At 41.2% G+C, this 16,301-nt stretch overlaps 1 protein-coding gene across 4 annotated transcripts in view; it reads left to right on the top strand.

Annotated features, from left to right (window-relative positions):
- LOC142992682 (immunoglobulin lambda-1 light chain-like) overlaps window positions 1-16,301 on the top strand; it is a 35,266-nt gene that overhangs the window by 8,702 nt on the left and 10,263 nt on the right. The window contains exon 1 of one of the 4 annotated variants that reach the window (XM_076143199.1): window positions 11,286-11,559. The exons of 2 other annotated variants lie outside the window; for them this stretch is intronic. In XM_076143199.1, the coding sequence (XP_075999314.1) occupies window positions 11,301-11,559 (259 nt within the window). In that variant the 5' untranslated portion in view covers window positions 11,286-11,300. Of the gene's footprint in view, window positions 1-11,285; window positions 11,560-14,844; window positions 15,143-16,301 lie in introns of those variants that run through there. One more of the 4 variants, XM_076143200.1, reaches the window with a different exon arrangement.

The following is a 16,301-nucleotide window of genomic DNA, read 5'->3' as shown; positions in this document are numbered from 1 at the left end:
TACTAACAAAGTAGCTTCTTGGTATAAACAGATTCCTGGAGGAGTTACTCAGTTTGTGCTGTACTTTCATCACAGCTACAGTTCTCCAACTTATGGCTCTGGTTTCTCTTCTCCCAAATTCACATCAAACCATCAGTCACAAACAGATTATCGTTTAATCATCAACAATTTGGTGTTGGGAGACTCAGCAGTCTATTACTGTAAAACATGGGACAGCTCTGTTAGTGAGTACGTATCACAGTGATTTACACTGTGACAAAAACCTCCTCACTAAAAACTCTCACTTCTGCTTTCTGATGCTGGTTGTGTTCATGAGCTCATTTCTAAATCTCCACTGACTGCAACATTTTCCTTCTGTCTTTGTTAAACTTTACTCCCATATATTCTCACCCCAATAAAGTCTCTGCAATAACTGATGATCCATGGTTTCACACCCACGTCACACCCATATTAGCTGACCTGATTGATGAGCAGATGTTCTTGTTTTCTTTCATATCGGAGATTAATTACAGGATTTTGCATTGAAATCCTGAAACCGCTACTTCATGCTGAGCTGATTGATACAAGTTTAGTAAAACCTTCAGTCCTCAAATCTTTTGTTGTTTATCAAATGTGACTTCATTGATCAGAGTGTCTGCAACAACAATCTTGTACCTAAAGAGCCTCCATAGACTGAACACAGTTAAGGGAAACCTGTTTGTTCCTGTTCAGCAGATCCTGGTATCAGTGTGTGAGCATCTGGTTTCCTTTGTCAACCTGTTGACTGATTATTTATATTTGTGAGTGTACAGACTCATCTAATCGTCTCTATAGGTCTTTGGGTTGTGGACAGAGTTTTTCACAGTAATATGCATATCAGAGAGAGTGCTGGGATAAATGATTGTCTTACTGGATCATTAGGGGTTAAATATGGGAATTTCAAAACAATGTCCAACAGTGAAACAACTGAAAACCTGAACATCCTTTGAATTCTTCATTTCTTTACATCCCACTTGCAACAGATTTTAATAACAATTTTATTCTGAACATGTTTTTATTCAATATGACACCAATGACACGTAGGCAGTAGCCCAGTCGGTAGGGCTTCCTCTTGGGATCCAGAGGGTCGCTGGTTTGGAGTCCCTGCCGAGGTGCCCCTGAGCAAGGCACCAAACCCCCACCTGCGACCCCCTCTGTAATGGGTGGTAATGTAATGTAAGTCGCTTCGGATAAAAGCGTCTGCTAAATGATCGTAATGTAATGTAATGACATAAATTACACCCAAAACCAACATATGTGATTAATTATCTGCTCTTTAGTCATTGTGTTGCTCTTCTAAATGTCCAGGGTTCCACTTTCTTACTTCAGAAAATGTCTTTGTACCAAAGTAAAGATGATTTTACAGTTAAGAAATGTGATTCATCTCCAAGCATGTGATGTGTTATGGATTGAATTGATTAAACCCAGTTGGGAATTGAAACTCCTCCTCTTCCTCCCCCTCATTTCCTCTCCTCAGCCTTTATAAGCTTCTTCTTCAGTCTCTCCTCACTCTCACACTCTGCTCATCTCTCAGCTGCACAGTGAGAGACGTTTGCAGCCACACTGACAACATGCTGAGGAGCCTCTGCACTCTCATCACTGCTCTAACATGTAAGGATGCTGACTTACTGCACTTTGGACCTCATGTTGGACTCAGCAGCCCGTGTGTTTCTCTTGACTTCATGTCCTCTTGTTGTTTCCAGGTGTGAGCGGTGTGACGCTGGTGACACAGAAGCCTCCTGTTGTGGCAAAAAGGACAGGAGAGACAGTCACAGTGGACTGTAACCTGGGGACAGTTACTGGCAGTGGAGCTTGTTGGTATAAACAGATTCCTGGAGGAGTTCCTCAGTTTGTGCTCTACTTTCATCACAGCCACAGTTCTCCAACTTATGGCTCTGGTTTCTCTTCTTCCTGGTTTCGCTCAGCCAAATTCACATCCAACCATCAGTCGCAAACAGATTATCGTTTAATCATCAACAATTTGGAGTTGGAAGACTCAGCAGTCTATTACTGTCAAACATGGGACAGCTCTGTTAAAGAGAAGGTATCACAGTGATTAACACTGTGACAAAAACCTCCTCACTAAAAACTCTCACTTCTGCTTTCTGATGCTGGTTGTGTTCATGAGCTCATTTCTAAATCTCCACTGACTGCAACATTTCTCTTCTGTCTTTGTTAAACTTTACTCCCACATATTCTCACCCCAATAAATTCCTGCAATAACTGATGATCCATGGTTTCACACCCACGTCACACCCATATTACACTGTGACACTGTGAACCTAAATCTATTGTTAAAGATCAGACCTTCAGCAACCATATCAACAATATTTCCAAGGTTGCATATTTTCAGCTCTGCAGTGTGTCCAGGATCAGAGCGTTCCTCAGCAGAGCAGATGGTCAAACTCTCGCTCATGCATTGGTTACTTCCTGTCTGGACTATTGTAATGTTCTTTCCTTTCTTAATTAAAAGTGAAAAACACTCAAACACAACTAGTAATCAAAATAATACAAATGCAACATTCATCACCAGGCTTCTAGAAACAACAGAAACTATGAAATATTGATCTTTCGTAAAGATTTTAGCTGAGGATTCCAGTCACAGCACGGCAGTTATGAATGAATCTCTTCATGAAAACCCTGTTTGGCGTCAAGACTCCTCCTCTTCCTCCTCCTCTCCTCAGCCTTTATAAGCTTCTTCTTCAGTCTCTCCTCACACTCACACTCTGCTCATCTCTCAGCTGGACAGTGAGAGACGTTTGCAGCCACACTGACAACATGCTGAGGAGCCTCTGCACTCTCATCACTGCTCTAACATGTAAGGATGCTGACTTACTGCACTTTGGACCTCATGTTGGACTCATCAGCCTGTGTGTTTCTCTTGACTTCATGTCCTCTTGTTGTTTCCAGGTGTGAGCAGTGTGACGCTGGTGACACAGAAGCCTCCTGCTGTGACAAAAAGGACAGGAGAGACAGTCACCATGGACTGTAACCTGGGGAGAGTTACTAACAGTGCAGCTCGTTGGTATAAACAGATTCCTGGAGGAGTTCCTCAGTTTGTGTTGAGGTTTCATCGCAGTGACAGTTCTCCAACTTATGGCTCAGGTTTCTCTTCTTTCTGGTTTCTCTCACCCAAATTCACATCTAACCATCAGTCACAATCAGATTATCGTTTAATCATCAACAACTTGGTGTTGGGAGACTCAGCAGTCTATTACTGTAACACATGGGACGGCTCTGTTAATGAGTACGTATCACAGTGATTTACACTGTGACAAAAACCTCCTCACTAAAAACTCTCACTTCTGCTTTCTGATGCTGGTTGTGTTCATGAGCTCATTTCTAAATCTCCACTGAATGCAACATTTTCCTTCTGTCTTTGTTAAACTTTACTCCCATATATTCTCACCCCAATAAAGTCTGCAATAACTGATGATCCATGGTTTCACACCCACGTCACACCCATATTAGCTGACCTGATTGATGAGCAGATGTTCATGTTTTCTTTCATATCGTAGATTAATTACAGGATTTTGCATTGAAATACTGAAACTATGTTTTCATGCTGAGCTGGATTGGTAAAAGTTTATGAAAAAACCTTCAGCCCTCAAATCTATTGTTCTTTATCAAACGTGACTTCATTGATCAGAGTGTGTGCAACAACAACAAAGTTAGAGACATTATCCTGTCTCCTCTTGACAACATATGATCATACAATCAGTAGTTCCAAGTCAATTCCAACAGTGAACCTAAATCAAAGTGTCTAACTTTCTGCTCCGAAATGTCTATAAAGCTGAAATGCTGATCTCAGAATCAAAGAAGCAGAGAGACACTTCAGAACTTCTCAGTAAATTCTCATAACTGTCCTGTCCAACGTTCCTTAACAATACAAAACCAACGTGTAACATTGGATGAAGATCAGACCTTCAGCAACCATATCAACAATATTTCCAAGGTTGCATATCTTCAGCTCTGCAGTGTGTCCAGGATCAGAGCGTTCCTCAGCAGAGCAGATGGTCAAACTCTCGCTCATGCATTGGTTACTTCCTGTCTGGACTATTGTAATGTTATTTCCTTTCTTAATTAAAAGTGAAAAACACTCAAACACAACTAGTAATCAAAATAATACAAATGCAACATTCATCACCAGGCTTCTAGAAACAACAGAAACTATGAAATATTGATCTTACTTAAAGATTTAAGCTGAGGATTCCAGTCACAGCACGGCAGTTATGAATGAATCTCTTCATGAAAACCCTGTTTGGCGTCAAGACTCCTCCTCTTCTTCCTCCTCCTCTCCTCTCCTCAGCCTTTATAAGCTTCTTCTTCAGTCTCTCCTCACACTCACACTCTGCTCATCTCTCAGCTTGACAGTGAGAGACGTTTGCAGCCACACTGACAACATGCTGAGGAGCCTCTGCACTCTCATCACTGCTCTAACATGTAAGGATGCTGACTTACTGCACTTTGGACCTCATGTTGGACTCATCAGCCCGTGTGTTTCTCTTGACTTCATGTCCTCTTGTTGTTTCCAGGTGTGAGCAGTGTGACGCTGGTGACACAGAAGCCTCCTGTTGTGGCAAAAAGGACAGGAGAGACAGTCACCATGGACTGTAACCTGGGGACAGTTACTAAAATTGGAGCTCGTTGGTATAAACAGATTCCTGGAGAAGTTCCTCAGTTTGTGCTGAAGTTGTATCACAGCGGCAGTTCTCCAACTTATGGCTCTGGTTTCTCTTCTCCCAAATTCACATCTAACCATCAGTCGCAAACAGATTATCGTTTAATCATCAACAATTTGGAGTTGGAAGACTCAGCAGTCTATTACTGTAACACATGGGACAGCTCTGTTAGTGAGGTCGTATCACAGTGATTTACACTGTGACAAAAACCTCCTCACTAAAAACTCTCACTTCTGCTTCTTGATGCTGGTTGTGTTCATGAGCTCATTTCTAAATCTTAACTGACTGCAACATTTTCCTTCTGTCTTTGTTAAACTTTACTCCAATATATTCTCACCCCAATAAAGTCTGCAATAACTGATGATCCATGGTTTCACACCCACGTCACACCCATATTAGCTGACCTGATTGATGAGCAGATGTTCTTGTTTTCTTTCATATCGTAGATTAATTACAGGATATCAAATTGAAATCCTGAAACCACTACTTCATGCTGAGCTGATTGATACAAGTTTAGTTAAAACCTTCAGTCCTCAAATCTTTTGTTGTTTATCAAATGTGACTTCATTTATCAGAATGTGTGCAACAATAACAATCTTGTACCTAAAGAGCCTCCATAGACTGAACACAGTGAAGGGAAACCTGTGTGTTCCTGTTCAGAAGATCCCAGTATCAGTGTGTGAGCATCTGGTTTCCTTTGTCAACCTGTTGACTGATTATTTATATTTGTGAGTGTACAGACTCATCTAATCGTCTCTATAGGTCTTTGGGTCGTGGACAGAGTTTTTCACAGTAATATGCATATCAGAGAGAGTGTTGGGATAAATGAATGTCTTACTGGATCATTAGGGGTTAAATATGGGAATTTCAACACAATGTCAAACTGTGAAACAACTGAAAACCTGAACATCCTTTGAATTCTTCATATCTTTACATCCCACTTGCAGCAGATTTTAATAACAATTTTATTCTGAACATGTTTTTATTCAATATGACACCAATGACACGTAGGCAGTAGCTCAGTCGGTAGGGCTTCCTTTTGGGATCCAGAGGGTCGCTGGTTTGGAGTCCCTGCCGAGGTGCCCCTGAGCACGGCACCAAACCCCCACCTGCACCCCCCCTTATAATGGGTGGTAATGTAATGTAAGTCGCTTCGGATAAAAGCGTCTGCTAAATGATCGTAATGTTATGTAATGACATAAATTACACCCAAAACCAACATATGTGATTAATTATCTGCTCTTTAGTCATTGTGTTGCTCTTCTAAATGTCCAGGGTTCCACTTTCTTACTTCAGAAAATGTCTTTGTACCAAAGTAAAGATGATTTTACAGTTAAGAAATGTGATTAATCTCCAAGCATGTGATGTGTTATGGATTGAATTGATTAAACCCAGTTGGGAATTGAAACTCCTCCTCTACCTCCCCCTCATTTCCTCTCCTCAGCCTTTATAAGCTTCTTCTTCAGTCTCTCCTCACTCTCACACTCTGCTCATCTCTCAGCTGGACAGTGAGAGACGTTTGCAGCCACACTGACAACATGCTGAGGAGCCTCTGCACTCTCATCACTGCTCTAACATGTAAGGATGCTGACTTACTGCACTTTGGACCTCATGTTGGACTCAGCAGCCCGTGTGTTTCTCTTGACTTCATGTCCTCTTGTTGTTTCCAGGTGTGAGCGGTGTGACGCTGGTGACACAGAAGCCTCCTGCTGTGACGAAAAGGACAGGAGAGACAGTCACCATGGACTGTAACCTGGGGACAGTTACTAAAATTGGAGCTCGTTGGTATAAACAGATTCCTGGAGGAGTTCCTCAGTTTGTGCTGAAGTTGTATCACAGCCACAGTGCTCCAACTTATGGCTCTGGTTTCTCTTCTCCCAAATTCACATCTAATCATCAGTCGCAATCAGATTATCGTTTAATCATCAACAATTTGGTGTTGGGAGACTCAGCAGTCTATTACTGTAACACATGGGACACCTCTGTTAGTGAGGTCGTATCACAGTGATTTACACTGTGACAAAAACCTCCTCACTAAAAACTCTCACTTCTGCTTTCTGATGCTGGTTGTGTTCATGAGCTCATTTCTAAATCTCCACTGACTGCAACATTTTCCTTCTGTCTTTGTTAAACTTTACTCCAATATATTCTCACCCCAATAAAGTCTGCAATAACTGATGATCCATGGTTTCACACCCACGTCACACCCATATTAGCTGACCTGATTGATGAGCAGATGTTCTTGCTTACTTTCATATCGTAGATTAATTAAAGGATTTTGCATTGAAATACTGAAACCATGACTTCATGCTGAGCTTGATTGGTTCAAGTTTAGCAAAAACCTTCAGTCCTCAAATCTTTTGTTGTTTATCAAACGTGACTTCATTGATCAGATTGTGTGCACATAACAATCTCGTACCCAAAGAGCCTCCATAGACTGAATACAATTAAGGGAAACGTGTGTTCCTGTTCAGTAGATCCCACAATTAATGTGTGAGCAACTGGTTTCCTTTGTCAACCTGTTGACAGATTATTTTTATTTGTGAGTGTACAGACTCATCTAATCGTCTCTATAGGTCTTTGGGTTGTGGACAGAGTTTTTCACAGTAATATGCATATCAGAGAGAGTGCTGGGATAAATGAATGTCTTACTGGATCATCAGGGGTTAAATATGGGAATTTCAACACAATGTCAAACTGTGAAACAACTGAAAACCTAAACATCCTTTGAATGCTACATATCTTTACATCCCACTTGCAGCAGATTTTAATATAATTTTTTTTCTGAACATGTTTTTATTCAATATGACACTAATGACATACATTACACCAAAAACAATCATCTGTGATTAGATATTTGCTCTTTAGTCGTTGTGTTGCTCTTCTAAATGTCCAGGGTTCAATTTTCAACTTGAAAAAATGTCTTTGTACCAAAGTTAAGATGATTTTACCGTTAAGAAATGTTCAATGATGTGATTCATCTCCAAGCATGTGATGTGTAACATGTTGAATTGATGAAACCTGGTTGGGTGTTGAAACTCCTCCTCTTCCTCCTCTTCCTCTTCCTCCTCCTCTTCTCCTCTCCTCAGCCTTTATAAGCTTCTTCTTCAGTCTCTCCTCACACTCACACTCTGCTCATCTCTCAGCTGGACAGTGAGAGACATTTGCAGCCACACTGACAACATGCTGAGGAGCCTCTGCACTCTCATCACTGCTCTAACATGTAAGGATGCTGACTTACTGCACTTTGGACCTCATGTTGGACTCATCAGCCCGTGTGTTTCTCTTGACTTCATGTCCTCTTGTTGTTTCCAGGTGTGAGCAGTGTGACGCTGGTGACACAGAAGCCTCCTGCTGTGGCAAAAAGAACAGGAGAGACAGTCACCATGGACTGTAACCTGGGGACAGTTACTGGCAGTGCAGCTTGTTGGTATAAACAGATTCCTGGAGGAGTTCCTCAGTTTGTGCTGAAGTTTCATCACAGCCACAGTTCTCTAACTTATGGCTCTGGTTTCTCTTCTCCCAAATTCACATCTAATCAACAGTCACAATCAGATTATCGTTTAATCATCAACAATTTGGTGTTGGGAGACTCAGCAGTCTATTACTGTCACACATGGGACGACTCTGTTAGTGAGGTCGTATCACAGTGATTTACACTGTGACAAAAACCTCCTCACTAAAAACTCTCACTTCTGCTTTCTGATGCTGGTTGTGTTCATGAGCTCATTTCTAAATCTCCACTGACTGCAACATTTTCCTTCTGTCTTTGTTAAACTTTACTCCCATATATTCTCACCCCAATAAAGTCTGCAATAACTGATGATCCATGGTTTCACACCCACGTCACACCCATATTAGCTGACCTGATTGATGAGCAGATGTTCATGTTTTCTTTCATATCATAGAATAATTACAGGATTTTGCATTGAAATACTGAAACCAGGTTTTCATGTAAGCTGGATTTGTAAAAGTTTAGGAAAAAACCTTCAGTCCTGAAATCTATTGTTCTTTATCAAACGTGGCCTCATTGATCAGAGTGTGTGCAACAATAACAAAGTTAGAGACATTATCCTGTCTCCTCTTGACAACATATGATCATACAATCAGTAGTTTCAAGACAATTCCAACAGTGAACCTAAATCTAAGTGTCTAACTGTCTGCTCTGAAATGTCTATAAAGCTGAAATGCTGATCTCAGTATCAAAGAAGCAGAGAGACACTTCAGAACTTCTCAGTAAATTCTCATAACTGTCCTGTCCACAATCCATAATAATACAAAACCAACGTGTAACATTGGATGAAGATCAGACCTTCAGCAACCATATCAACAATATTTCCAAGGTTGCATATTTTCAGCACTGCAGTGTGTCAAGGATCAGAGCGTTCCTCAGCAGAGCAGATGGTCAAACTCTCGCTCATGCATTGGTTACTTCCTGTCTGGACTATTGTAATGTTCTTTACTCTTTCTTTCATGATTGAAAGTGAAAAATACTTAAACACAAGTAGTAATCTAAGTAATACAAATGCAGCATTCATCTCCAGGCAAAAAAACAGAAACTATGAAATATATATCTTTCTAAATGATTTGAGATGAGGATTCCTGTCGCAGCATGGAAGGTATGAATGAATCTCTTAATGAAACCCTGTGTGGTGTTGAAACTCCTCCTCTTCCTCCTCCTCTCCTCTCCTCGGCCTTTATAAGCTTCTTCTTCAGTCTCTCCTCACTCTCACACTCTGCTCATCTCTCAGCTGGACAGTGAGAGACGTTTGCAGCCACACTGACAACATGCTGAGGAGCCTCTGCACTCTCATCACTGCTCTAACATGTAAGGATGCTGACTTACTGCACTTTGGACCTCATGTTGGACTCATCAGCCCGTGTGTTTCTCTTGACTTCATGTCCTCTTGTTGTTTCCAGGTGTGAGCGGTGTGACACTGGTGACACAGAAGCCTCCTGTTGTGGCAAAAAGGACAGGAGAGACAGTCACCATGGACTGTAACCTGGGGACAGTTACTAACAAAGTAGCTTCTTGGTATAAACAGATTCCTGGAGGAGTTCCTCAGTTTGTGCTCTACTTTCATCACAGTGACAGTTCTCCAACTTATGGCTCTGGTTTCTCTTCTCCCAAATTCACATCTAATCATCAGTCGCAAACAGATTATCGTTTAATCATCAACAATTTGGTGTTGGGAGACTCAGCAGTCTATTACTGTCACACATGGGACACCTCTGTTAGTGAGGTCGTATCACAGTGATTTACACTGTGACAAAAACCTCCTCACTAAAAACTCTCACTTCTGCTTTCTGATGCTGGTTGTGTTCATGAGCTCATTTCTAAATCTCCACTGACTGCAACATTTTCCTTCTGTCTTTGTTAAACTTTACTCCCATATATTCTCACCCCAATAAAGTCTCTGCAATAACTGATGATCCATGGTTTCACACCCACGTCACACCCATATTAGCTGACATGATTGATGAGCAGATGTTCTTATTTTCTATCATATCGTAGATTAATTACAGGGTTTTGCATTAAAATACTGAAACCAGGTTTTCATGCTAAAATGGATTGTTACAAGTTTAGTAAAAACTTCAGTCCTCAAATCTTTTGTTGTTTATCCATCGTGACTTCATTGATCAGAGTGTGTGGAACAATAACAAAATTAGAGACATTATCCTGTCTCCTCCTGACAACATATGATCATACAATCAGTCGTTTCAAGACAATTCCAACAGTGAACCTAAATCTAAGTGTCTACCTGTCTTCTCCGAAATGTCTAGAAAGCTGAAATGCTGATCTCAGGATCAGAGAAGCAGAGAGACACTTCTGAACTTCTCAGTAAATTCTCATAACTGTCCTGTCCGACGTTCCATTAAGATTAGAAATCAACGTGTAACATTGGATGAAGATCAGACCTTCAGCAACCATATCAACAATATTTCCAAGGTTGCATATTTTCAGCTCTGCAGTGTGTCCAGGATCAGAGCGTTCCTCAGCAGAGCAGATGGTCAAACTCTCGCTCATGCATTGGTTACTTCCTGTCTGGACTATTGTTAAGTTTTTTTCTCTTTCTTTCTTGATTGAAGGTGAAAAACACTCAACACAAAACAGAATTAATAATAATACAAATGCAACATTCATCACCAGGTTACTAGAAACAACAGAAACTATGAAAAATACATCTTTCTCCCTGATTTGAGCTGAGGATTCCTGTCGCAGCATGGAAGGTATGAATGAATCTCTTCATGAAACCCTGTGTGGTGTTGAAACTCCTCCTCTTCCTCCTCCTCTTCTCCTCTCCTCGGCCTTTATAAGCTTCTTCTTCAGTCTCTCCTCACACTCTGCTCATCTCTCAGCTGGACAGTGAGAGACGTTTGCAGCCACACTGACAACATGCTGAGGAGCCTCTGCACTCTCATCACTGCTCTAACATGTAAGGATGCTGACTTACTGCACTTTGGACCTCATGTTGGACTCATCAGCCTGTGTGTTTCTCTTGACTTCATGTCCTCTTGTTGTTTCCAGGTGTGAGCGGTGTGACGCTGGTGACACAGAAGCCTCCTGTTGAGGCAAAAAGGACAGGAGAGACAGTCACCATGGACTGTAACCTGGGGACAGTTACTAACAAAAGAGCTTCTTGGTATAAACAGATTCCTGGAGGAGTTCCTCAGTTTGTGCTGTACTTTCATCACAGCTACAGTTCTCCAACTTATGGCTCTGGTTTCTCTTCTCCCAAATTCACATCTAATCATCAGTCACAATCAGATTATCGTTTAATCATCAACAATTTGGTGTTGGGAGACTCAGCAGTCTATTACTGTCAAACATGGGACACCTCTGTTAGTGAGGACGTATCACAGTGATTTACACTGTGACAAAAACCTCCTCACTAAAAACTCTCACTTCTGCTTTCTGATGCTGGTTGTGTTCATGAGCTCATTTCTAAATCTCCACTGACTGCAACATTTTCCTTCTGTCTTTGTTAAACTTTACTCCCATATATTCTCACCCCAATAAAGTCTCTGCAATAACTGATGATCCATGGTTTCACACCCACGTCACACCCATATTAGCTGACATGATTGATGAGCAGATGTTCTTGTTTTCTTTCATGTCATAGATTAATTACAGGATTTTGCATTGAAATACTGAAACCATGTTTTAATGTTTAAATGGATTGTTACAAGTTTTGTGAAAACCTTCAGTCCTCAAATCTTTTGTTGTTTATCAGACGTGACCTCATTGATCAGATTGTGTGCATCAATAACAAAATTAGAGACATTATCCTGTCTCCTCCTGACAACATATGATCATACAATCAGAAGTTTCAACACAATTCCAACAGTGAACCTAAATCTAAGTGTCTAACTGTCTGCTCTGAAATGTCTATAAAGCTGAAATGCTGATCTCAGGATCAAAGAAGCAGAGAGACTCTTCAGAACTTCTCAGTAAATTCTCATAACTGTCCTGTCCAACGTTCCTTAACAATACAAAACCAACGTGTAACATTGGATGAAGATCAGACCTTCAGCAACCATATCAACAATATTTCCAAGGTTGCATATCTTCAGCTCTGCATTGTGTCCAGGATCAGAGCGTTCCTCAGCAGAGCAGATGGTCAAACTCTTGCTCATGCATTGGTTACTTCCTGTCTGGACTATTGTTATGTTCTTTTCTCTTTCTTTCATAATTGAAAGTGAAAAACACTCAAACACAAATGGAAATCAAAATAATATAAATGCAACAATCATTACCAGGTTTTCTAGAAACAACAGTAACTTTGAAATATAGATCTTTCATCATGATTTGAGCTGAGGATTCCTGTCACAGCACGGCAGTGAGGAATTAATCTCTTCATGAAACCCTGTTTGGCATTAAAACTCCTCCTCTTCCTCCACCTCTTCCTCCTCCTCCTCCTCTTCTCCTCTCCTCAGTACCATCCCAGTATTAGTGTGTGAGCATCTGGTTTCCTATGTCAAGCTGTTGACTGATTATTAAATTTTTGCGAGTTTACAGACTCATCTAATCGTCTCTATAGGTCTTTGGGTTGTGGACAGAGTTTTTCACAGTAATATGCAAATCAGAGTGAGTGCTGGGATAAATGAATGTCTTACTGGATCATCAGGGGTCAATATGGGAATTTTAACACAATGTCCTACGGGTGAAACAACTGAAAACCTGAACATTCTTTGAATTCTACATTTCTTTACATCCCACTTGCAACAGTTTTTAATATCAATTTTATTCTGATCATGTTTTTATTCAATATGACACCAATGACATAAATTAAACCAAAAACCAACATCTGTGATTAAATATTTGTTCTTTAGTCATTGTGTTGTTCTTCTAAATGTCCAGGGTTCCATTTTCTTACTTGTGAAAATGTCTTGGTACCAAAGTAAAGATGATTTTACAGTTAAGAAATGTTCAATGATGTGATTCATCTCCAAGCATGTGATGTGTTATGGATTGAAAACCCAGTTGGGTATTGAAACTCCTCCTCTTCCTCCCCCTCCTCTCCCTCCCCCTCTTCTCCTCTCCTCGGCCTTTATAAGCTTCTTCTTCAGTCTCTCCTCACACTCACACTCACACTCTGCTCATCTCTCAGCTGGACAGGGAGAGACGTTTGCAGCCACACTGACAACATGCTGAGGAGCCTCTGCACTCTCATCACTGCTCTAACATGTAAGGATGCTGACTTACTGCACTTTGGACCTCATGTTGGACTCATCAGCCCGTGTGTTTCTCTTGACTTCATGTCCTCTTGTTGTTTCCAGGTGTGAGCGGTGTGACGCTGGTGACACAGAAGCCTCCTGTTGTGACAAAAAGGACAGGAGAGACAGTCACCATGGACTGTAACCTGGGGACAGTTACTGGCAATTCAGCTCGTTGGTATAAACAGATTCCTGGAGGAGTTCCTCAGTTTGTGCTGTACTTTCATCACAGCTCCAGTTCTCCAACTTATGGCTCTGGTTTCTCTTCTCCCAAATTCACATCTAATCATCAGTCAAAATCAGATTATCGTTTAATCATCAACAATTTGGTGTTGGGAGACTCAGCAGTCTATTACTGTCACACATGGGACAGCTCTGTTAGTGAGGGCGTATCACAGTGATTTACACTGCGACAAAAACCTCCTCACTAAAAACTCTCACTTCTGCTTTCTGATGCTGGTTGTGTTCATGAGCTCATTTCTAAATCTCCACTGACTGTAACATTTCTCTTCTGTCTTTGTTAAACTTTACTCCCATATATTCTCACCCCAATAAAGTCTCTGCAATAACTGATGATCCATGGTTTCACACCCACATCACACCCATATTAGCTGACCTGATTGATGAGCAGATGTTCATGTTTTCTTTCAAATCGTAGATTAATTACAGGATTTTGCATTAAAATACTGAAACCAGGTTTTCATGCTGAGCTGGATTGGAACAAATTACTTAAAACCTTCAGTCCTCAAATCTTTTGATGTTTATCATACGTGACTTCATTGATCAGAGTGTGTGCAACAATAACAAAGTTGGAGACATTATCCTTTCTGCTCTTGACAACAGATGATCATTCAATCAGTAGTTTCAACTCAATTCCAACAGTGAACCTACATCTTAATGGTAGTTTTGGCAGTTTTCCCCTTCTATGCCGACACTCAGCTGTATGACTACATACACACTGATGATAATTCATGGCTCTCCAACCTGGAGTCCTTCCTTCCAGCTGTTAACAGGGGGAGGAGGGGCTAAAGGGGGTTAAAAGGGGCCCGGGGGGGGGGGGGGAATAAACATGATGTGTTATGGATGTAATTGATGAAACCTGGTTGGGTGTTGAAACTCCACCTCTTCCTCCTCCTCCTCTTTCCTCCTCCTCTTCTTCTCTCCTCAGCCTTTATAAGCTTCTTCTTCAGTCTCTCCTCACACTCACACTCTGCTCATCTCTCAGCTGGACAGTGAGAGACGTTTGCAGCCACACTGACAACATGCTGAGGAGCCTCTGCACTCTCATCACTGCTCTAACATGTAAGGATGCTGACTTACTGCACTTTGGACCTCATGTTGGACTCAGCAGCCCGTGTCTTTCTCTTGACTTCATGTCCTCTTGTTGTTTCCAGGTGTGAGCGGTGTGACGCTGGTGACACAGAAGCCTCCTGTTGTGACAAAAAGGACAGGAGAGACAGTCACCATGGCCTGTAACCTGGGGACAGTTACTAACAAAGTAGCTTCTTGGTATAAACAGATTCCTGGAGGAGTTCCTCAGTTTGTGCTCTACTTTCATCACAGCCACAGTTCTCCAACTTATGGCTCTGGTTTCTCTTCTCCCAAATTCACATCTAATCATCAGTCGCAAACAGATTATCGTTTAATCATCAACAATTTGGTGTTGGGAGACTCAGCAGTCTATTACTGTAACACATGGGACAGCTCTGTTAGTGAGGGCGTATCACAGTGATTTACACTGTGACAAAAACCTCCTCACTAAAAACTCTCACTTCTGCTTTCTGATGCTGGTTGTGTTCATGAGCTCATTTCTAAATCTCCACTGACTGCAACATTTCTCTTCTGTCTTTGTTAAACTTTACTCCCATATATTCTCACCCCAATAAAGTCTGCAATAACTGATGATCCATGGTTTCACACCCACGTCACACCCATATTAGCTAACCTGATTGATGAGCAGATTTTGCATTAAAATACTGAAACCAGGTTTTCATGCTGAGCTGGATTGGTACAAGTTTAGTAAAAACCTTCAGTCCTAAAATCTTTTGTTGTTTATCCATCGTGACTTCATTGATCAGAGTGTGTGCAACAATAACAAAGTTAGAGACATTATCCTGTCTCCTCTTGACAACATATGATCATATAATCAGTAGTTTCAACACAATTCCAACAGTGAACCTAAATCTAAGTGTCTAACTGTCTGCTCTGAAATGTCTATAAAGCTGAAATGCTCAGAATCAAGAAGCAAAGAAGCAGAGAGACTCTTCAGAACTTCACAGTTAATTCTCCTAACTGTCCTGTCCGACGTTCCATTAAGATTCAAAAAACAACATGTAACATTGGATGAAGATCAGACCTTCAGCAACCATATCAACAATATTTCAGGGTTGCATATTTTCAGCCCTGCAGTGTGTCCAGGATCAGAGCGTTCCTCAGCAGAGCAGATGGTCAAACTCTCGCTCATGCATTGGTTACTTCCTGTATGGACTGTTGTAATGTTTTTTTCTCTTTCTTTCTTGATTGAAAGTGAAAAACACTCAAACACAACTAGAAATAATAATAAAACAAATGAAACATTTATCACCAGGATTCTAGAAACAACAGAAACTATGAAAAATACATCTTTCTCCCTGATTTGAGCTGAGGATTCCTGTCACAGCACGGCAGTTACGAATGAATCTCTTCATCTAACCCTGTTTGGTGTTAAAACTCCTCCTCCTCCTCCTCCTCCTCCTCTTCTCCTCTCCACGGCCTTTATAAGCTTCTTCTTCAGTCTCTCCTCACACTCACATTCTGCTCATCTCTCAGCTGGACAGGGAGAGACGTTTGCAGCCACACTGACAACATGCTGAGGAGCCTCTGCACTCTCATCACTGCTCTAAC

Source organism: Genypterus blacodes, unplaced genomic scaffold (assembly GCF_046128005.1).
Source record: "Genypterus blacodes isolate CSIRO-AG114 ecotype Tasmania unplaced genomic scaffold, CSIRO-AGI_Gbla_v1 ptg000022l_1, whole genome shotgun sequence".
Taxonomy (NCBI): domain Eukaryota; kingdom Metazoa; phylum Chordata; class Actinopteri; order Ophidiiformes; family Ophidiidae; genus Genypterus; species Genypterus blacodes.
Note: the sequence above shows the minus strand (reverse complement) of the source record. Positions and strands in the feature narration are given on the sequence as shown.